The 23,283-nt window shown below is 37.5% G+C and overlaps 1 protein-coding gene across 1 annotated transcript in view; it reads left to right on the forward strand.

Annotated features, from left to right (window-relative positions):
• Positions 1-1,601: 1,601 nt before the first annotated feature.
• LOC100260381 (uncharacterized) overlaps positions 1,602-23,283 on the forward strand; it is a 43,504-nt gene continuing 21,822 nt past the window's right edge. Inside the window, exons 1-7 of the mRNA XM_002272341.5 lie at positions 1,602-1,890; positions 1,983-2,107; positions 2,209-2,246; positions 5,295-5,405; positions 10,593-10,672; positions 14,099-14,135; positions 14,862-14,903. Of these exons, the coding sequence (XP_002272377.2) occupies positions 1,684-1,890; positions 1,983-2,107; positions 2,209-2,246; positions 5,295-5,405; positions 10,593-10,672; positions 14,099-14,135; positions 14,862-14,903 (640 nt within the window). The 5' untranslated portion in view covers positions 1,602-1,683. The remainder of the gene's footprint in view (positions 1,891-1,982; positions 2,108-2,208; positions 2,247-5,294; positions 5,406-10,592; positions 10,673-14,098; positions 14,136-14,861; positions 14,904-23,283) is intronic.

Raw genomic sequence — 23,283 nt, forward strand, 5'->3', positions numbered from 1 at the left:
ATTAATAATAGGAACTTATGAACAAAAATTAGTTTAGAATTACTTTATTATTTCTTTTCTACGTAGAATCATTATTTTCTAATTTTTTTTTACTATGCAAATGAATTTCAAATTAAACAAAATTTAATGTGTTTGATTCATTAATAAGTTTAGTAATTTTGAAAATGGTTTAAAAACTCAAATAATGAACTAGTTAATACAAAAAATTTATGTATAAAAATTAGTCTAAAAAAACTTTATTGTTTATCTTCTACATAGAATAAATATTTTTCAATTTTTTAGGCAAATGAACCCCAAATAAAACAAGATTTAGCGAGTTGGATTCATTAATGGGTCTAATAATTTTTAAAAATAATATAAAACTCAAATAATGATATAATCAATACTAGAAATTTATGAACAAAAATTGATTTAGAATGACTCTATTATTTACATTCTACATAAATCATTATTTTCTATTTTTTTTCACTCGAAAAATGAACTTCAAATTAGAAGTTTAGTAACTTTTTAAAAATAATTTGAAATTCAAATAGTAAACTTATTAATACAAAAAATTTATGGATAGAAATTGATTTATAATTACTCTATTATTTTTTTTCTGTATGTAATTATATTTTTATAAAAATTTTCACTATAAAAATGAACTTCAAATCAAGTGACACTTTGTATTAAATTTATTAATGAGTTTAACAAAAGTTTAAAATAATTTAGAATAAAAAAAAATAAATCTAATCATAAAAAATGATCAAAATTGATACATTAAGAGTCATGAATTTATTATTTATTTTATACATACAATCATATATTTTTGAATTTAGGTAAATAAATTAAAAATTAAGTAAGATGTAATTAATAATTTAAATTCTTTAATATTTTTTTAATTTTTAAGAATAATTTTAAATTCAAAAATTGATCTAATTAATTAGAAATTAAATCAAAACATTTTAGAATATTATGTTTATAATTCAATACTAAATGTGTACATAAAATAAAAAACTTGACTCATATTAAAAAAAAAGTTAAACTTTATTCATCATTCATTTTAAGTAAAATATTATTAAAAATTATTATTATTCATTTTTAACAAAAAAAAAATGTATGAAAATGTCAATATCTTATCTTCCAACATATATTAAAATAGTATATTTTTTAGAAAAAAATATAATTTATTATTTTATTATAATATTATTATTCAAGTTTTACTAAGAATTATTTATTTATTTTAATTTATTTATAATTATAAAAGTATTTTCATTTCTAATAAAACCTAAATTAAATTAAATTTATATTTATAATGTTTTCATAAAATAAAAAAAAATTTTTTTAAAAACAACTTTTCCAAATAAATGTTCTATTTTTATTTTTAAAATAATTATTTATATAAATACTAAAAAACTTTTTTTTTTATTAATTTGAAATCAGTTTTTAAAAATAAGTTTTAGTAAACATGGTCAGAACGCGTTAAGTTTTAACTTTTAAGTTGAAGGAAGAAAGAAGAAATTATTGATCCACCGTAGTCAATGCAGCGAGCCGAAAGTGACGGTCAGATGGGCCCCCATATCAGTTTGTAGGGAGGAGATCTGTCCACAGCAGCATATACGGAATCTTGCATTTCAATGTGCCAACAAGGTTACTAAAAATGCGGAAGGGAAAAAAAAAAAAACTAAAAAAAGAAAAAGAAAAATGAGTGGGAGCAGCCGAGTGTTCTTGGGCGTACCCACACTCGCTTCATCTCAGCTCAGATTCAACTCTTTCCGTACGATAACAATAACATCAACCCCGAGTTCAAGGGTTTTTGGTATGGCTTCAGAAGCTTCTTCTTCTGCCAATGGGGATGGAGTCTCTGCTTCTTCTGCAATCGATTTTCTCACTCTCTGCCACCGCCTCAAGGTACTTTATTCTACTTTCTCTCGTTTGGTTGTTTTTTTCCCCTCTTTGGATTCGTCTTTGGGTTGTGTTTTTTAATTGTAAGTGTTGATTAGACGACGAAGAGAGCTGGATGGGTGAAACGAGAGGTGAATAATCCGGAGTCTGTGGCTGATCACATGTTCCGAATGGGATTGATGGCTCTCATTGCTTCGGATATGACTGGTGTTGATCGAAACAAGTTAGGGTTTATTTTTATTTATTTTTAATTTTTAAGCTTCTTGTGTTCTATTGAAGTGCGTAGCTAGCTGGGTATTGAGATTTTTTTTTTTGAATTTTTAGGTGCGTAAAAATGGCGATTGTTCATGATATTGCAGAAGGTGAGAAATTTTTGTTTTAATTTCTTGTTGTTATTCCTTCTATTTTATTGGAAAATGCTATGTTATTGTGAAACGAGCTGATATTGTAGTGACATTCTAGAATTAGCGGGAAACTGATGGCTATTGGATTTGAAATGAAGCGTTGATCCATGTCATGGGAGTTTTTCAAAATGGAGATTTTCATGCACAATTGGCTTTGCTTTATATAAGTTTTGCCTCAGCTGTGGATTTGGCTATTGTGATTTTCGTGGCATTTTTAATAATTCCATTGATTTAAAGTTTAGTATTTGTCTTTTGATAATGCCATTACTAATAAAGGTAATAAGCTAATTTTCCCCGCAAACATGTGTGCCTTGCCTACTTGTATGGTAAAAAGGAACTGAATTTGTGCACCTCTTTTTGGAGGCCCAGATGCTAAAAACCCAATAAAATCACAATTCACAAAGATGTTTATAGTGCTTTTCTTACAGATTAATGTTGAGAAGGATGAAACAAAAATTTAAGATGTTGATACCAGTGACTAGTAGACGCTATATGAAGCAACTATATGATCTAGCTATGGACCAGACCATCCACCTCCTAGTCACACCCTCCATAACCACATTTGCTATGAATTAGTGACGGGTGGTATCATCTACCTCCTAGTCATACCCTCTATAATCACACATCCACCTTAGTATCGTGCCCTCTTTAACCATGATTGCTACAAATTAGTGATGGTCGACGTCCTAGTCATACCCTTTATAACCACACTTACACTAAAGACTGGTGCAACTCTTGAAGCCAACCATACCGCCACCTAAAGGCACTTCAAACTAGCGATTGCTTATACCATCCACATTCTAGTCATGCCATGTATCATCACACTTAAACTAAAGATTATAGAGTAGCTTACTTTTTGAGGGGAAAACGAATCAAAGCCTGCAAAAAGGTACTAATCCAACCAAACTTGTTGGTAAGTGTTTCAAATTCCTATTTGATCTATATTCCTTTTGGTAAAAGAATATTTTGTAAATAAGGATATAAAGAAAGTTGCTAGGACTTTAAATATTTTAGGTTATGAGGAGGAAAGAGTTTTGGGATTGAGATGGACATTTAAAGACTATACGTGGTAAATAGAGATATAAGGAAGAGTGAAAAGCACCCGATGGAGTGAGACCTCACAGTTCAAGATGTAGATACAAGAAGCAAGGAAATAAGGGATGATTTGGTGTTAAATAGTTTTATCTGTTTTATTGTTTCTCTTCTATAATTTTCTTTATCATACAATGGAATGATTCTCCCAGATTCATAGATGTAAATATGGTTGGCCAAACCACATTAAAGCATCATGTTTTTCTTTTAATGATTTTGCTTTATCTTCACATTTTGCATTAACCCATGGTATTGAAGCTTTCTCTAGCACAAGTGGTATCAGAGCTTTTTCCAACACAACAAAACTTAAATACATAGCTTCGATTTGTAAGAACTAAATCTCTCCAACATTTTATCTCAATACTTAATTTGATTCTATCCTACCTATGGTGGGAAATTTTCAATTTCTAATCGAGGAGCAGCATATGTATTCTAATGCAAGCTCACTAGTTCACGCATCAACCAACCTCTTAAAGTTGGATGATGGACTTGAAAATTTACATACCATATTACCATATTACCATATGATAAATGAATACATTATTTTTAGATCTGCTACTTAATCTACATGAATTCAATCATGATGAATTTCAAAAGTTATCTCACAAGATTCAAAAAAGAAAATTCTCAAAAGATCAAATGCATTGATTAGTTTACTGTATCCTTATTTTTTTAAACTTTACCTTCAAATAACCAACCTTGAAATATGTTATCTCATTCACATTTTTAGGTTGCCAATATAAATTTTAGGAAATAAGAAAATGAGAAAATCACATCTCCGTATAACTCGTTATCTACAATTTATATAATTTCTATATAGTGAAACCTAAGGACAAAACATGTCATTTGACATAATATCAATCTCCCTATAAATAAAAAAAAAAGAAGAGAAAATCACATCTCCCTATAAATCGTTAACCATAATAGCATGGATGTAGGAAGAAAACCAATTTTATAAAAAATGTACCATGATCCATTAGTTTTGTAGGATATAAAATTTCTATGACAATCAACCTACCTAAGTTAAAATTATTGAGCTTTGTTCTTTGACCCTAGGGTATGAATATTGAGGTTATAGGACCCGAAGTCATGAACTAAAGACCATACATAGTAGCAGGTCTTTGGGATGTACTTTATTCTTCATTTCATCATTGGAAGACAATGAACTAGAGGATTCGCTATTACTTCAATGTCTCCAACTCCTTTACCAACTATCTAATCAGCTTCTAGTATCAACAGTTAAATCCTTTTGAATTCAAGGAGCTAGTTAAAATTCCTTACGATGTGCAAAAAGCCCACAATGTTTCCCATATGCAGCCGTAAAACCCTCTCCAAAACCAGCTCCACTATCAAGCTTAGAATGTGAGAATTCTACCAAATTTTCCACTCCAATTTTCAAACTTGATCTTTGTTTATTTGTTTGTTGTTGTTGTCTTTTTCTTCCTAAAAATGAATTGTGCCAGACTAGGTTGAGGACAAAATTAACTTTAGAGGATCCTGATCTCACATATACTAATAAGCAGCAAATATGCAGATAAATTTTTGGCAATTGCACTCCCCATAATTGTAACATAAATAAAAGCAAGCAGAAAGCCCCAAATAATTTTGAATTTAAAAACCCTAGCTACAATAATTGCTGCAGTGTCTATGAAACGGTACTTGCTACTAGAATGATAAGTAGTAATGCATTCTCTTTTGATGTTGTGGCGTGGAATTTGTAGATGACCATGTCTTGTCTGTAATTAATCCTCAATGGATTGATAGATGATTTTCACAAAATCAATTCAGAATGATTTGACAGTGCACTTTTCTGCAATCTATGAGGCCAGAGTATTCCCTATGCATGTTATTGTCCCCTTGTGCTTTTAGAGTTTGAGTTGTTTTCTCACCTTCACATTTGCTTGAATGGAATAGCCATTGTTGGGGACATAACCCCTTCAGATGGGATTCCAAAGATGGAGAAGAGCCGACGAGAGCGGGAAGCATTAGACCACATGTGCAACTTACTTGGTGAAGGATCAAGAGGTACTTCATGCACACCAACATGCATATTCTCTCTCTCTGCCACCCTCTCTCTATCTCTCTATTTTAGTGATTAGAGACTGAATGTTAATGTTAAGAGAGAGAGAAGAAAACCTTGATTCTCATTCATGTAGTGTCTACTTACAATTGAGAAAATATATATATACAAGGCTAGGAGTCCTAACTACCATACATGTGACCTATATTAAAAAAAGGAAAGATTGTACACTATAAATTCATTATATTCAACACTCTCCCTCAAGCTGGAGCATATACGTCATATGCACCAAGCTTGTTACAAATGTATTTAATCCTAGGACCTCTGAGAGATTTAGTGAAGATGTCTGCTAGTTGATCATTTGAATTAACAAAACTTGTAGCAACACATCCTGATGCGATCTTCTCTCTAATGAAGTGACAGTCAACTTCAATATGTTTGGTCCTTTCATGAAAGATTGGATTGAATGCAATATGTAATGCGGCCTGGTTATCACAGATGAGTTTCATCTGTTCATCCTTTCCAAATCTCAACTCTCGAAGAAGATGTCTCAACCATATGAGTTCACATGTTGCCAAAGCCATAGCTCGATACTCAGCTTCAGCACTAGATCTGGCCACTACATCTTGTTTCTTACTTTTCCAAGATATTAGATTACCTCCAATAAAAACACAGTACCCTGAAGTGGAACGTCTATTTGTGGGTGAGCCAACCCAATCTGCATCTATGTAACCAACAACCTGAGTATGACCTCTGTTCTCGTACAACACACCTTGGCCTGGTGTACTTTTGATATATCGAAGAATGCGGATTACGACATCCCAATGGCTATCACATGGTGACTGTAGGAATTGACTAACAACACTCACAGGAAAAGAAATGTCTGGACGAGTAATGGTGAGATAGTTCAATTTACCTACGAGCCGTCGATATCTCCCAGGGTCTCCTAAAGGCTCCCCCTGTCCTGGTACAAGTTTGACATTCGGATCCATAGGTGTGTGTCTATCGGTTTACAGTCTAACATACCAGTTTCTTTCAGGATGTCTAAAGCATACTTCCTTTGGGAAAAGACCACACCGGAACTGGATTGAGCTATCTCAATTCCCAAGAAATACTTGAGTTTCCCCAAGTCTTTGGTCTGAAAGTGGGTAAAAAGATGTTGCTTTAGTTTCTGAATACCATCCTGATCACTGCCTGTAATGACAATGTCGTCCACATAAACAACCAGATAAATACACTGCCCCAAGGAGTTGTGATGATAGAAAACTGAATGGTCTGCTGTATTGTGAAGCATGCCAAACTCTTGAACAACAGAACTAAAATGGCCAAATCATGCTCGAGGAGATTGTTTCAAGCCATATAGAGAACGGCATAACCTGCACACTAAACCAGACTCCCCTTGAGCAACAAAACCAGGAGGTTGCTCCATATAAACTTCCTCGGCAAGATCACCATGAAGGAAGACATTTTTAATATCCAATTGATAAAGAGGCCAAGAACACATAACAGCCATGGAGAGAAGCAATCTTGGCAACAGGGGAGAATGTGTCACCATAATCAGAACCATAAACCTGAGTATAGCCTTTAGCAACTAAGCGGGCCTTAAGGCGATCAACCTGACTATCAGGACCAACCTTAACTGCATAGACCCAACGACAGCTAACTGTAGATTTACCAGAGGGTAAACAACAAGATCCCAAGTGCCATTAGAGTGCAGAGGAGCCATTTCATCCACCATTGCTTGTCGCCAGCCTAGATGGGAAAGAGCTTCATGGGTGCTCTTTGGAAGAGAAACAGAGGATATAACAGAAACAAAAGCAGAATAGGGTGAAGATAATCGATGATAACTCAAAAAATTGTAAATTGGATGAGGATTACGAGTAGAGCGAGTACTTTTCCGAATGGCAATGGGTAAATCATCAGGAGAAGGCAGAGCCGGGGCAAGAGAAGCCGAAGGGATAGGAAGTGAGTCAGCAGGTGCCTCAGCAAAAGGGAGAGGAGCAGCTACACGAGGGTGACGATGATAAACCTGAAATGGTCGAGGAGGCACAACATCAGATGGGGAGACAATGGGAAGGGGCAAGACTTCAGAAACAGGAAGAGACTCAGAAGTGGTGGAAAAGAATGGTGAGTCCTCAAAGAAAGTGACATCAGCGGAGATAAAGTATCGATGAGTTTCAAGAGAATAACAACGATAACCCTTCTGAAGTCTGGAATATCCCAAGAAGAGGCACTTCATGGCTTTGGCGGAAAGCTTGTCCTGTCTAGGAGTGAGAATATGAATAAAGCAAGTACAACCAAAGACACGAGGAGGAAGGAAATAAAGTGGTTGGTCAGGGAAGAGAAGGAAATGAGGAATCTGATCATGTAAAACAGAGGAGGGCATACGATTAATCAAATAACAAGTGGTAAGAATAACGTCCCCCCAAAAACGAAAAGGAACATTACTATGGAGGAAGATAGTATGAGCTGTCTCAACAAGATGTCGATTCTTGCGTTCAGCTACCCCATTTTGTTGAGGAGTATGAGCACAAGAAGACTGATGAAGAATCCCATGACGAGACATAAATGAAGTAAATGGGGCTGAAAAATATTCCCGGGCATTATCATTGTGTAACACACGAATAGAAATATTGATCTGGGTTTGGATTTCAGCATAAAATTTCTGGAAAATAGAGAATAACTCAGCTCAATTTTTCATTAAAAATAACCAAGTACATCGAGAATAGTCATCAATGAAAGTGACAAAATATTGAAATCCTAAAGTAGACGCAGTCCGACAAGGACCCCAAACATCAGTGTGAATAAGCTCAAAAGGAGATTTTGCCCGATTATTCAAACGCTTTGGGAACGAGACACGAGTATGTTTCCCAAGCTGACATGACTCACACGAAAGCGGGGACAAAGTGGAAAAACGAGGGACCATCTTCTGGAACTTGGAGAGACTAGGGTGGCCCAAACGACTGTGAATGAGGAGAGGAGCATCGGTGGAAGTGCAAACTGCAGGAGATGAATCCGAGGTGAGGTGATAGAGGCCTTGAGACTCACGTCCTATGCCAATCGTCTTCCCCTTACTCCGGTCCTGCAAGGTCACAAATTTATCAGAAAAGGTAATAGAGCAATTAAAAGTACGAGTGATTTTGCTGATGGAAATAAGATTAAAAGGACATTTAGGAGTATAAAGGACAGAAGTGAGAGGTAGAGAAGGAAGAGGAAGGGCCAAACCAATACCTTTAGCTATAGTTTGAGAACTATTAGCTAAGGTAACAGTAGGTAAAGCAGAGGTAGTAGTAATAGAGGAGAAAAGATCCTTATTACCAGGTATGTGATCAGAAGCTCCAGAATCTAGAATCCAGGGTCCAAGAGAAGATGTGTGGGTAAGGCAGGCAGAAGTATTACTAGGCTGGGCAGTAGAGGCAACAGAAGCCTGAGATGCCTGAGATGCGGAGGAGCTCGGAGGTTGAGGCAGCTGAGAATCAAAGGACTGAGCCACATGGGCAGTGCGAGGAGGCCGTCCATGTAACTGATAGCAACGATCGCAAGTGTGACCAAGTTTATTGCAATAGGTGCAATGAGGACGTTGACCTCTACCTCGGTTACCACTGCGTCCTCCTCGAGAGGTAGTGTGAGAAACTAACACAGAAGAATCTGAAATGCTATCAGATGGCAAAGTCTGAGTGGACGAGATAAGAAGGAGGCGAGCAAACACATCATCCAAGGATGGAACTGATGAACTACCAAGAATTTGATCGCGGACAGGCTCAAGATCTGGACGGAGGCCAATAAGAGTAAGGACCATGAAGAATTTATCAAGCTATGTTTGTTGAGCCCCAACATCAGGAGTAAGAGGCATCACAGTCAAGAACTCCTCCTTAAGAGAGGCAATCTGGCCAATATAAGTAGATAGATCCAAGTCCTGTTGGCTGATATGGACAATAGCAGAAACCACCTTATAAAGACGCTGGATATCATTCGTGTATAATCCTTTGGCCTGAGTCCAAAATTTAAAACAAGTTTTGTAGGCCCGAAGATGAAGAAGGATCTTGGGATCAACTGATTGCCATAATACACTACATAACTGGGCATCTATCTTTCTCCACTGTACGCGCTCAACCTCAAGGATATCTGCCTCCTGTGTAACCTAGTAATCCTCATATCCTTATCCCATAAACCAAAGTTCAACAGGGGCAGACCAAGAAAGATAATTTTCACTGCCAACTAATTTCTCCGAAGTAATCATAGGAGATCCAGATATGACAGAGGAAAAAATGGAAGTTTTAGTAGCCATATTCACTTATCTGGAGAATGAAGTATATTTGGATCGAAGAGAGCCCTAATACAGCTTCAGATGCGGCTGAAGAAGGAAAAACTGAAGAATCGCTCGTGTGAGAGACCAAATAGAAAAGAAAAACAACCGTGGCTCCACCGGAAAGGTAGAAGAACACTTCCCAAGGCATGTGCAGGGATTGGGGTTGAGAAAAAATAGCCGGAGGATGCCAGAAAAACTGTTTGGAGGGCCGACGGAGGCAAAAGAACCCCAAAAGAGGCACGTGCAGGTCACGGATGGCAGAAACAGGTATGAAGGGTGGCTAGTCGGCGTCAGGCGAGGCTAGAGGAGGAAGCGCGTCGCCGGAAAGTGGCTCACGCGCCCTCACGCGCCGGCGCGTGAGATGCAGTCGTCGGCTGGAAAAACGCGCGTGGCCGGCGCATGGGTGGTTTTCTGGCTCCGGTGCTTTGGGAAAAATTGGAGATCTCCTCCAAGCGCTCCTTGTGGTGTTAGAAAAAGACGTCGTCGGAAAAGTTCGCCAGAAAAGTCGTCGGCGGTGAATGTTTTCTGACGACGATTCGACCGACCGGAAAGCTTTGGGGGCTGGGGAAGGTGACCGGAATGAAACACGGTCATAGGAAGGTTTCTCGGAATTGATGACACGGGGAAACTGGAAAGAATTAGGTTTTCTCCCTTGGCTCTAATACCATGTTAAGAGAGAGAGAAGAAAACCTTGATTCTCATTCATCTAGTGTCTACTTACAATTGAGAAAATATATATATACAAGGCTAGGAGTCCTAACTACCATACATGCGACCTATATTAAAAAAAGGAAAGATTGTACACTATAAATTCATTATATTCAACAGTTAAAATTGTTTTTCATTTCTTAATTTTAGCTTTTTAATCCAAGTTATCTTGCAGCCAAGGAAATAGCTGAGTTGTGGACAGAGTACGAGGAGAATTCTTCATTAGAGGCAAAGGTTGTGAAGGATTTTGACAAGGTATAGAGTGTTTAAAGCCTATCAAAATTTTGAAAAAAAATAAAATGGTATAGTGTGCGTGAAGATATCTATTTGAGTATAGTGAATATATTATGCATGTTTACATTTTCTACCTCCAAATTTCATTAATTATTACAAGAAATTTTTTTTCATTTATACTATCATAGTTGTCAAATACTTACAATACCAGTGCATTTTTCATGTAAAATTGATTTACTAGTACCATCACATTTGATGGTATCTTATAGTACATATATGGCACATGATACATTTTACAAAAAAACACATTATTTAATGATTTACAATAAGTTTAAGAATGTCAAATTAAATTTTTTTTTTTAAAAAGATTATTATACTATTAGTTAAAAGGTACTTAAGATTAAGAATAGATGGCAAAAAGGAAAGGAGGAGAGAGAATGTTTCTACACAAAACATTGCCCCCTTGTTGTTCAAGGCTCACATAGGAGATTGGAGTTTGGTTGTTTTCTTTTCCTCTTTTGGCCGTTTTGATGGTGGGTGTATAGGTATTGTATACCTTTGGCGCTTCTTTTTAATAGATCTTTTTCTTTACCTGTCAAAAAAAAAAAAAAAAAAAGGTTCTGATGAAAATGCATAAAGTTAAGTTCAAATAGTACCTTTATTATTCAAATTATTGGAATATCATCTTGAGGATAATGTTAGTTTTTTTTTTCTTCCCTTTATTGTGTCTATCTTAGGACTGCAACGCAACAAGCCACAAATCTTATTACAACTTGAATTAAAAAACTCTCAACCCAAACCCAATTGAACCTAAACAGAATCCATCTTTCTAGAGAAATGAAATAGTGCATCATTTTTTTTTTTATATATGCAAAGAGAATGAATATGATTTTAGAAGTGCCTAGCAAAGAAAGGGGGCACAGCCGAGTACACCAAGAGTATAAAGAGCGTCAAAGGTAAACAAAAACAGTCTTGATCAAAAAAAGAAAAAAAAAAGAAAAAAAAAAGGAAAAGAAAACAACAAAGAACTAAACCCTTAGCATTGACCTAAAATCATCTATAAATCCAATAAAGAAAACAAAAAACAAAATCCAATGATCCTAGACCAGTTATAAATCGATCTTAGCAAAAATGCTTTGAGCACTTAATCTAAGTCTTTTTTTTTCTTTCAAATCCTGCTATTGTATTCCATCTATAAGTATCAACACAAACAAATGAAGACCATCCTCTCTTCTTTGTCATCTTCTCACTTCCTTATGATGCCAACAAATGAAACCGAACTAACCAACTAGAAGGTTCCAAAGCATATACAGGCTTTGGCACACTAAATTATGATATGATTTGTTGAGTCCTTAGCATTATACAAAGAAGATCTATTCAGTAAAGTGTAGTCCCTCTTCCCACTTCATAAGTTGATTGATCATTAATATCTTCTCCTAAGTAGCTTCCCAATTGAATAAACACACCTTAAGAGGGGCCTTCAATACTGGAACATCTTTGGGATGGAACTTCATAAAAACAACTGAAGCTAATGATGAACAAAAGGACTTGACAGAAAGTCTTCTATTCTTCCCAACTTTCCCCACTAAGCTATCCTCTTCATTGCTTGCTATGGGTACTGTATGAATTGTGCTCGAGGAACCTGTTCACCATCTCCATTTCCCAATGATGGCCTTCAGGAACCAGGACTCCAATGAGCTGCCCCTTTACCCTAACCAGAACTCGCCAGTTTTCACCATTTTGTTATAGGCAATGCAGAACAAGGTAGTAATCTTTCAGCAGATACTCTCTACACTATTTGCCTACTCATAATTGAGATACCAATCTAAGGCCAAAACTCACTCTAACCACATCTAATGGTCTTCTAAAGGCCCACATTACTAGCTTCTCGTACCTATTTGGAAGTCCAACCATCATCAATTTCCCTAACTTGCAATCTCCCTAAAATGTAATATTACATAATCTACTTATAATTTGATGTCCATTTGTTTAAAATTATTTGCAATCATACAAACGGAATATAATTACATATGATCATATAAATTATAAATATTTTAGAAATATTAAATTGTTTTCAAGTTAGGCTTGGGTTTGCCCAAACCCGTTTCCTAAGTCCAACCCTGATTTGAGTTTAGGTTAAAAAAATTCAACCCAAGTCCAACTCAAGAAAATAATTGTCGAAGCCCACCTAAGGGTTGGGTTAGGCCAATCCATTTCTATTCCCTTTTAGGGGGATGAAGATGAACTTAGAAAGTGAATGCTTCAAAAAAAGTACATAGACACATATTCATTTATTGTCTATACTAGTGTGTAATTGTACTTGTCTATGATAATAGGTTTTTTCTGTTTTAGTATATTGGTTGAGAACTTGTGAAGCTAGGAACTTTTGGAATAATAACATTTGTTGGGGGTCAGAATTGGGAACCCTTTTTTTTTTTTTTTTTTTGTTGAGGTTATGCAGAATCTATACATTAAAATGCCAGATTTTTAAAACTTGATTCTACCAAAAGTCTACTATTGGATTTTTTGTATATTTGTGACTTTAATGGGTGTGTGTTTCTACCTCTTTTAATCACATTCTTTTTGTGTGTGCATGTGTGCACATTATTACTTTATGCTTTATTCTTGCAATATATATGTTTTTCATTCATATATTGGTATTTTTTCTACTTTTCTTTCAATTCAGAAAAACTTACATTTGGTACAAATCCTAGATGCATACCATTGGAAAATCTTCCTTTGACCAACTAGGTTGGTCAAGAAAAGCAATATAACCTGCTATAGGAGCTGAATATGCAACAGCAGTTCAATGAGCATACAGGACAACCCTAAAGATGAGCCTTCCTTCCATCTTCCAAAAGTGCCATAACATCTGCCTATATAACTTGCAATCCCCTTCAGCTGGGGGGAGACCCAAGCGATGCTCCTGTATGACCCTAATGATGCTCCCTAAGATTAATGATGGAGCTTGCATGAGAATGGAATTTGAACTTTCTGATGTTGCAAGGGCAGAATTGTGAAGCACAAGAGCACCTTTTTGCAGCTATGGAAAAATTAAAGATTTTGAATCATTAATGATGATACTTAGAGGCACCCATTCAAACATTTTGGTTACAATGACCTAAAAAGGTATATAAGGAAGTCCTATCCATAAAGATGGCACTGGAGAATCCTATTCCAGGTCAGGCTGGTCAGATTTTCCGTTTCTTGCTGAAATTTACCTAACAAGCAAAAAGGCATGTATGGGCAAGTAGTGAGTAACATAATATTTAACATTGCTTCTAATGGTTACTGCAATTGAAGAGCTGTTGGCCAGTTTCTGTAATGATTGTTTACAAATCATTTTTTATGCATTAAGTTGCATCTTACTTCCATCTAAGTTTTTGCTTCTAAAGGTTGGTTTATACTCTGGATAAGCTGATATTGATAATTCTCAGTTCAATTCAGGTGGAAATGATACTTCAAGCCTTAGAATATGAAAATGGTAAGACTTAGTGCTCGTACTTTTCCTAATTTGTCCTGTTCTGTGCAGGAATGCATGAAATAAACTATTTGCTTTTAACATGTTATATTGGTCTTTATGTTGGAATAATTATGGTATGAGGTGATGATTAGACGTTTTGAGGCATAACTTCTGAATGAATGAAATGAACTATTAGTTGTTAACATGTTCATATTGGTCTTTATGTTGGAATAATTATGGTATGGTGTGATTAGACATTTTGAGCTATAACTTCTTAAAATAACAGAAAAAGAGTAAGGTAAGTAATATGTGGGATAGCCATAACCAAAAAAGATTTATTTCACTTTAATGCATGCAACTGAACAAAATCAAAACAGAATGTAAAATCAAGAAAAGTGATTTATTGTAAGGCTTTCTGTAATTGCATGCATATAACATATGGAGGTCCTCAGGTGTACAAGTAAAAGAGGGTTGGATTGTTTTTCATTGTCCATACAGTAGCTCCTTAGTCATGATTTCTCTGGTTTTCCCAGGCCTTTGTTTTTTTTTTTTTTTTTTTTTTAATCTTTTCTTTTGGTGGGGAATCTCTGTGGGGACCTATGCTTTTTGTGGGTGCCTTTTTAAACAGATGCACACATACACACAAATGACACACATACACTTCGAACAAACTTAACTGCGTCTTGCTCTATTTTCCAGTGATGATAATTTGTCATGGAAAGTGAAGTTGTTTTTGGTTTTATGCAGAGCAAGGGAAGGATTTGGATGAGTTTTTCACCTCAACTGCTGGTATGAACTTTAGACCCATCTAATTGACTTATGCTTGTCTTTTCAGTTTGTGGATGACATAAAACATCTTCTAGGAACTAAAATAAAAATATGCAGAACATAATTCCTCAATATTTGGGAGTTCAGGCTCTTTGGTTTCAATAAAATAACAGAAGTTTTCTGTAATGATCAAATGAGAAGATTGTTGTCTTTTATCATCACTCAGTGTATAAACAGCCTAATAAAAATATGAATTTGTGAAAAAATATCTGAAAAACTGATCCATTCATATTACATGACTCTATAGAGTATAATGGTTGACCTAAAGAGCTCTAAACTAGGAAAATATCCTAACCTCCCATACATAGAATAATTGACTATTCTAACACTTCCCCTCAAGTTGATGCAAAGACATTTGCATCCAAAGCTTGCTAATTATTTGTTGAAAGCTTGCATTAGATAATTTTTTTTTTTTTTTTTGATAAGTTTGCATTAAATAATCCTTTTCTGAGCACATCTGCTAGTTGGTTGGCGGATGAAAAATATGGAGTGCAAACTTGTTCAAAGTCCCAACTTTTCTTTTATAAAATGTCTACCAAACTCCACATGCTTGGTTTGATCATGTTGAACTAGATTGGTGATATGTATTTATTGTCACAATAAAGCATTATTGGACTTTTTACTGTCACTTTCGAATTTGAGAGTATTATCTTCTAGAGTGGTTTGCATATCCCTTTTGCCTTTGTCTTAAAGTCTGCCTCTACCCTAGAATGAGCAACATATTGTTTCTTATTTCTCCAAGTAATCAAATTCTCTCTTAAGAAAGTGCAATACCCGGTAGTTGATCTTCTGTCTGTCATGGAGTTAGTTTAGTTAGCATTTGTATAAGCTTCTAACTTAAGCTCCCTACCTTTTTGAATCAAGTGGCCTTTCCTTGGAGTTCCTTTAAAGTATCTAGTAATTGTGTAGAAAACTTTGAGATGTGGTCTAAGAGGAGGTAGCATGAATTGACTCACTATACTTGTAGCATAAGCTATATATTGTCTTGTGTGTGATTAGTGGATAAGCTTCCCAACCATTCTCTGATACATTCCTTGATCAATTGATTCTTCCTCTTGTTTTCCTCTTAGCTGATGATTGACCTCTATTAGAGTGTCAATGAGTTTGCGATTAGCCATACCCATTTCTTAAAGGAGATCTTGAGTGTATTTTTGTTAGGAGATAAAAAAATCCCTATCGAGATTTGGCCATTTCAATTCCCAGAAAGTGTCTTAGACTTCCAAGGTCTTGATTTCAAATTCTTTTACCAGAGCCTTAATCCTAACATCTGCTCCTTATCATCACCAACAACAATAATATCATCTAAATACACAATGAGGGTAGTAACTCTCCTAATTGAAGATAGTTTTATGAATAAGGTGTGATCTCATTGACTTTAAAATTAGCCTTTATCAAGCATAAAATTAGTAAACCTCCCAAACCATACTTGTGATTGTTTCGATCCATGGAGAGATTTTTTAGTCTATATACCTTGTTCTTTTGTACTCTCTCCATTCTTTTTGTACTAGCTTATTTGGTGTATGACATATGAGAAAGGATTCCATCACTTAAACAACTCTATTTGGTATGCCCTTTAGCATATCCTGATGGTATGTCCATATAAACCTCTTCTTCTAAATATTTGGTGGTATGTCCTAAACCGTTTTGCAAAGAAGAATCTGGTCCAAACTGGTTTTGTGGGCTGAAACTAAGCATTGAAACTCTTCTCCACTTTTCCAATCGGTCTCCAATTAATAAAATCTATTTTCCAACTTACCATGCCCAATCATATTCCTCAAATGATCTTGAAAATAATAACTAATAGGGGTGAACTCATTAGAATAATTCAAAGCATTTGTGATTTTTCCAATAGACAATAGATTATAATTTAAATTTGAGACATGAGTGGATGACAAAAGTATTGGCCAATAGGCTGAAGAAAGTAATGGGAAGGGTGATTTCTGGCTTTCAAAATGCCTTTGTGGAGGGAATACAAAATTTGGATGCAGTGTTGATAGCAAATGAGGCAATTGATTCAGTGCTAAAGAAGAAAGGTAGTGGTTTAATATGCAAACTTGACATTGAAAAGACTTACGACCATGTAAATTGGGATTTCTTGGTAGCAATCCTTGCTAAAATGGGGTTTGGGCACAAATGGATAAAGTGGATAAAGTGGTGTATTTCTTCTCCATGCTTTTCTATTCTAATAAATGGAACCCCCTCCGGTTTTTGTCAAAGCTCTAGGGGTTTGAGATTAGGGGACCCAATTTCTCTCTACTTGTTTGTGATCACTATAGAAGCCCTTAGTAGGTTGCTTTTGAAAGCTCAAGAGGGTGGTTTCATTTCGGAATTTACGGTTGGGGGAAGAGGGGGTGATGGAGAGGAAATCTCTCATCTCCTTTTTGCGGATGATACTATTATTTTTTGTAAGGCCTCTCAAGAGCAAGTTAGCCACTTGTGTTGGTTGCTTATGTCGTTCGAAGCCATGTCGGGGTTGAAAATCAATTTGGAGAAGAGTGAGGTGATCCCAGTAGGGGAGGTGGACCTGTTGGAAGAGTTAGCCTATGAAATTGGATGTAAGGTGGGTAAGCTACCCTCTTCTTACTAGGGCTCCCCTTGGGGGCCTCTCATAAGTCTATGGGTGTGGGATGGTGTGGAAGAACATTTTCAGACGAGGCTTTCGTTATGGAAGAGACACTATCTTTCAAAAGGGGGAGGACTCACTCTACTTTAGAGCACTCTAGCCAACTTGCAAATCTATTTTATGTCCTTGTTCACTATTCTTAGATTGGTAAAATTAAGATTGGAGAAGATTTAGAGGGATTTTCTTATGGGAAGGAGGGGTTTTAGAGAAGAAAGTACACCTAATCAAGTGGTCAACTGTTTGTAAGGCAAAGTTGTTGAAATAATGCCAAAGTTAGGACTTTAATTTAGGAATAAAAAAAAGGAGAGATCATTTAGGATATTTCCTTATGATTTAGTTTCCTAATTTTAGGAGAGAATTAAGCTAGATTGATTGTTTCTTATTCAGTCATTTGTGTATATATATGTGTATGGTGTGTACCGATTCATTATCAATAAAGGAGTTCAGAAATTCTTCATGGTATCAGAGCCAGTTTTCTGAAACCCTAATCCCTTCTGGCCACCTCTTATTCAGGCCATCACTCATTCCGGCCAAATCTTTCTGGCCATATCTCAATCCGATCATCTCTCTCTCTCTCTCTCTCTCTCTCATTCCGGCCATCAGTCCCTGTTCTCAGAGCCAAGGGAGAAAACACTTTCCAGTCAGTCGAATAGTCGTCAGAAAACACTCACCGCCGGCAACTTTTCCGGCGAACTTTTCCGGCGAACTTTTCCGGCGAACTTTCCGGCGACGGTTTTTTTCTACACCGCAAGGAGCGCCTGGAGGAGATCTCCAATTTGTCCCAAAGCACCGGAACCAGAAACCCATCCACGCGCCGCCCACGCGCGTTTTTCCGGCCGGCGACTGCATCTCACGCGCCGGCGCGTGAGGGCGCGTGAGCCACTTTCCGGCGACGCGCTTCCTCCTCCAGGCTCGCCTGACGCCGACCAGCCACCCTTCCTACCTGTTTGTGCAATCCGAGCCCTGCACGTGCCTCTTTTGGGGTTCTTTTGCTTCCGCGGGCCCTCTGATCAGATTTTCCGGCGTCCTTCGGCTATTTTTTCTCAACTCCAGTCCCTGCACGTGCCTTGAAAAGTGTTCTTCTACCTTTCCGGTCCATGACAAAATACGGAATGGCATCATCACAAGTATCCAGCGTCACGTCACCAGAATCAGGGGGCAGATCTGAAATTCCAAACCTTGGTGGCAATGATTCCTCTCCTATTCTCATCACAGGACACAAATTAAATGGCCATAACTATTTACAGTGGTCACAATCTGTGTTGCTGTTCATTTGCGGTAAAGGAAAGGATGAGTACCTCACTGGAGAAGCAGTCATGCCAGAAACTACAGAACCGGGTTTCAGGAAGTGGAAGATTGAAAACAGCATGATCATGTCATGGCTTATCAATTCCATGAACAATGACATAGGCGAAAATTTTTTGCTGTTTGGGACTGCAAAGGACATATGGGATGCAGCCAAAGAAACTTACTCAAGTTCTGAAAATACTTCAGAACTGTTTCAGGTTGAATCAGCTCTACATGACTTCCGCCAAGGAGAGCAGTCAGTTACTCAGTATTACAACACACTCACAAGGTATTGGCAGCAACTTGACTTATTTGAGACTCACTCATGGAAATGTTCGGATGATGCAGCAACATACAGGCAAATTGTGGAACAAAAGAGACTGTTCAAGTTCTTCCTAGGACTAAACAGGGAATTGGATGATGTTAGAGGCCGAATCATGGGCATTAAACCCCTGCCAAGTCTCAGGGAGGCTTTTTCAGAGGTTAGACGTGAAGAAAGTAGAAAGAAAGTGATGATGGGATCAAAAGAGCAACCTGCCCCAACTTTGGATGCCTCTGCCCTTGCGGCTCGGTCATTTAATAGTAGTGGTGGAGATCGTCAGAAACGGGATAGGCCTTGGTGTGATTATTGTAAGAAACCAGGCCATTATAAGGAGACTTGCTGGAAGCTTCATGGCAAACCTGCTGATTGGAAACCAAAGCCACGGTTTGACAGAGATGGCAGAGCACACGTGGCTGCCAACTCTGAGAGCACCTCTGTTCCCGAGCCGAGTCCATTCAACAAAGAGCAGATGGAGATGCTACAGAAATTATTAAGCCAAGTTGGCAGTGGCAGTACTACCGGTGTAGCCTTCACTGCTAATCGAGGAGGAATGAGGCCGTGGATAGTAGACACAGGTGCTTCTGATCACATGACAGGAGATGCTGCCATTCTTCAAAATTACAAGCCAAGTAATGGTCATTCATCCGTCCATATTGCTGATGGTTCAAAGTCAAAAATTGCCGGGATAGGTTCTATAAAACTTACTAAAGACTTATATCTTGACTCTGTCCTCCATGTTCCAAACTTGGATTGCAATCTTTTGTCCATTAGCAAATTGGCTCATGATCTCCAATGTGTTACTAAATTCTATCCAAACTTGTGTGTTTTTCAGGACTTGAAATCGGGGAAGATGATTGGCAGTGCTGAACTGTGTTCCGGGCTCTACCTCCTTTCATGTGGCCAATTCTCCAACCAAGTCTCTCAAGCAAGTTGCGTACAGTCTCAGAGTATGTCAGAGTCTTTCAATTCTGTGTCAAATTCTAAGGTCAATAAAGATAGTGAGATTATAATGTTACACTATCGCCTTGGTCATCCTAGCTTTGTTTACCTTGCAAAATTGTTTCCCAGATTATTTATCAATAAAAATCCGGCATCTTATCACTGTGAAATTTGTCAGTTTGCAAAGCATACTCGAACAGTATATCCTCAAATCCCATACAAACCTTCGACTGTTTTCTCTCTAGTACATAGTGATGTGTGGGGTCCCTCCCGGATAAAAAATATTTCTGGCACTCGATGGTTTGTGACATTCGTTGATGATCATACTCGGGTAACATGGGTTTTCCTTATGAAAGAAAAGTCAGAGGTCGGGCACATTTTTCAAACCTTCAATCGTATGGTTCAAAATCAATTCAATTCCAAAATACAAGTCCTCAAGTCAGATAATGCAAAGGAATACTTTACTAGTAGTCTCAGTACTTATCTTCAAAATCATGGCATTATCCACATAAGTTCTTGCGTTGACACCCCACAACAAAATGGGGTGGCCGAACGCAAGAATAGACATCTCTTGGAGGTTGCCCGGTGCCTTATGTTTTCCTCTAATGTTCCAAACTATTTCTGGGGGGAAGCTATTCTCACAGCTACCTATTTGATTAACCGTATGCCATCCAGAGTGCTTACCTTTCAATCCCCACGTCAACTTTTCTTAAAACAGTTTCCTCACACCCATGCCGCCTCTTTTGATTTACCACTCAAAGTATTTGGTTGTACGGCATTCGTTCATGTGTATCCTCAAAATCGTAGCAAATTTGCTCCTCGAGCAAATAAGTGCATTTTTCTAGGGTATTCTCCAACCCAAAAAGGGTACAAATGCTATTCTCCAACCAACAAAAGATTTTACACCACCATGGACGTCTCTTTCTTTGAACATGTCTTCTTCTATCCCAAATCTCATGTTCAGGGGGAGAGCATGAATGAACATCAAGTTTGGGAGTCTTTTCTTGATGGTGTACCTTCTTTTCACTCAGAGTCACCAAATCCTTCCCAATTCGCGCCCACTGAGTTGTCCACACCCATGCCGCCATCAGTTCAGCCAGCCCAGCACACAAATGTTCCTTCTCCCGTGACCATCCAGTCTCCCATGCCTATTCAACCTATAGCCCCACAACTTGCTAATGAGAACTTACAAGTTTACATCAGGAGGAGGAAAAGACAGGAATTAGAGCACGGATCACAGTCAACATGTGGCCAATATATTGACTCCAATTCAAGTCTTCCTGAAGAGAACATAGGTGAGGATAGGGCTGGAGAGGTGTTAATTCCCAGCATTGATGATTCTACTTTGCCAATTGCATTGAGGAAGGGTGTTAGGAGATGTACAGATCATCCAATTGGGAATTATGTTACGTATGAAGGGTTATCACCATCTTACAGAGCATTTGCTACTTCTCTTGATGATACTCAGGTTCCCAACACAATACAAGAGGCATTAAAAATTTCAGAATGGAAGAAGGCAGTACAAGATGAGATTGATGCACTTGAGAAGAATGGGACGTGGACTATCACAGATTTGCCGGTTGGGAAGAGGCCTGTGGGGTGCAAGTGGATTTTCACCATAAAATACAAAGCAGATGGATCAGTCGAAAGATTCAAGGCTCGTTTGGTAGCTAGAGGGTTTACACAATCCTATGGGATAGACTATCAGGAGACTTTTGCTCCTGTTGCAAAACTGAACACTATCAGGATCCTTCTCTCATTGGCTGTCAATCAAGATTGGTGCTTGCAACAACTGGACATAAAAAATGCGTTTCTAAATGGGGACCTAGAAGAGGAAGTCTACATGGAAATACCACCTGGTTTCGAAGAAAGTATGTCAAAGAATCAGGTTTGCAAACTCCAAAAATCATTGTACGACCTTAAACAATCTCCTCGAGCCTGGTTTGATAGATTCACAAAAGCAGTCCTGAAGCTGGGCTACAAACAAGGTCAGGCTGATCATACTCTATTTGTCAAGAAATCTCATGCCGGGAAATTGGCCATATTGATAGTCTATGTCGATGATATTATTCTATCTGGAAATGATATGGGGGAGTTACAGAATTTGAAGAAGTATTTGTCAGAAGAGTTTGAAGTTAAAGACCTTGGAAATTTGAAATATTTCCTTGGTATGGAAGTGGCTAGATCAAGGAAAGGAATCGTAGTCTCTCAAAGAAAATACATACTCGATCTTCTTAAGGAGACCGGTATGCTTGGATGCAAACCAATTGATACTCCTATGGATAGTCAGAAGAAACTTGGTATCGAGAAAGAAAGTACACCGGTAGACAGGGGGAGATATCAGCGGCTTGTCGGGCGCTTGATTTATCTCTCACACACTCGGCCAGATATTGGCTTTGCAGTGAGTGCTGTAAGTCAATTCATGCACAGCCCCACTGAGGAACACATGGAAGCAGTCTACAGGATTCTTAGATATTTAAAAATGACACCAGGGAAAGGCCTATTCTTCAGAAAGACAGAGAACCGTGACACTGAAGTATACTCAGATGCGGATTGGGCAGGAAACATCATTGACAGGCGGTCCACTTCCGGATATTGTTCTTTTGTCTGGGGAAATCTTGTTACCTGGAGGAGTAAGAAGCAATCAGTTGTAGCCAGAAGTAGTGCAGAAGCTGAGTATAGAGCTCTTGCACAGGGAATCTGTGAAGGGATTTGGATAAAAAGGGTTCTTAGTGAACTGGGACAAACGAGTTCATCTCCAATTCTGATGATGTGTGATAATCAGGCAGCTATAAGCATAGCAAAGAACCCCGTGCATCATGACAGGACCAAGCATGTTGAGATTGACAGACACTTTATCACAGAGAAGGTGACTAGTGAGACGGTCAAATTAAACTATGTTCCTACCAAGCACCAAACCGCAGACATCCTCACCAAAGCTTTACCTAGGCCTAACTTCGAAGACTTAACTTGCAAGCTGGGATTATATGATATATATTCTCCAGCTTGAGGGGGAGTGTTGAAATAATGCCAAAGTTAGGACTTTAATTTAGGAATAAAAAAAAGGAGAGATCATTTAGGATATTTCCTTATGATTTAGTTTCCTAATTTTAGGAGAGAATTAAGCTAGATTGATTGTTTCTTATTCAGTCATTTGTGTATATATATGT

The sequence above is a fragment of the Vitis vinifera genome, chromosome 11, assembly GCF_030704535.1.
Source record: "Vitis vinifera cultivar Pinot Noir 40024 chromosome 11, ASM3070453v1".
Lineage (NCBI taxonomy): Eukaryota > Viridiplantae > Streptophyta > Magnoliopsida > Vitales > Vitaceae > Vitis > Vitis vinifera.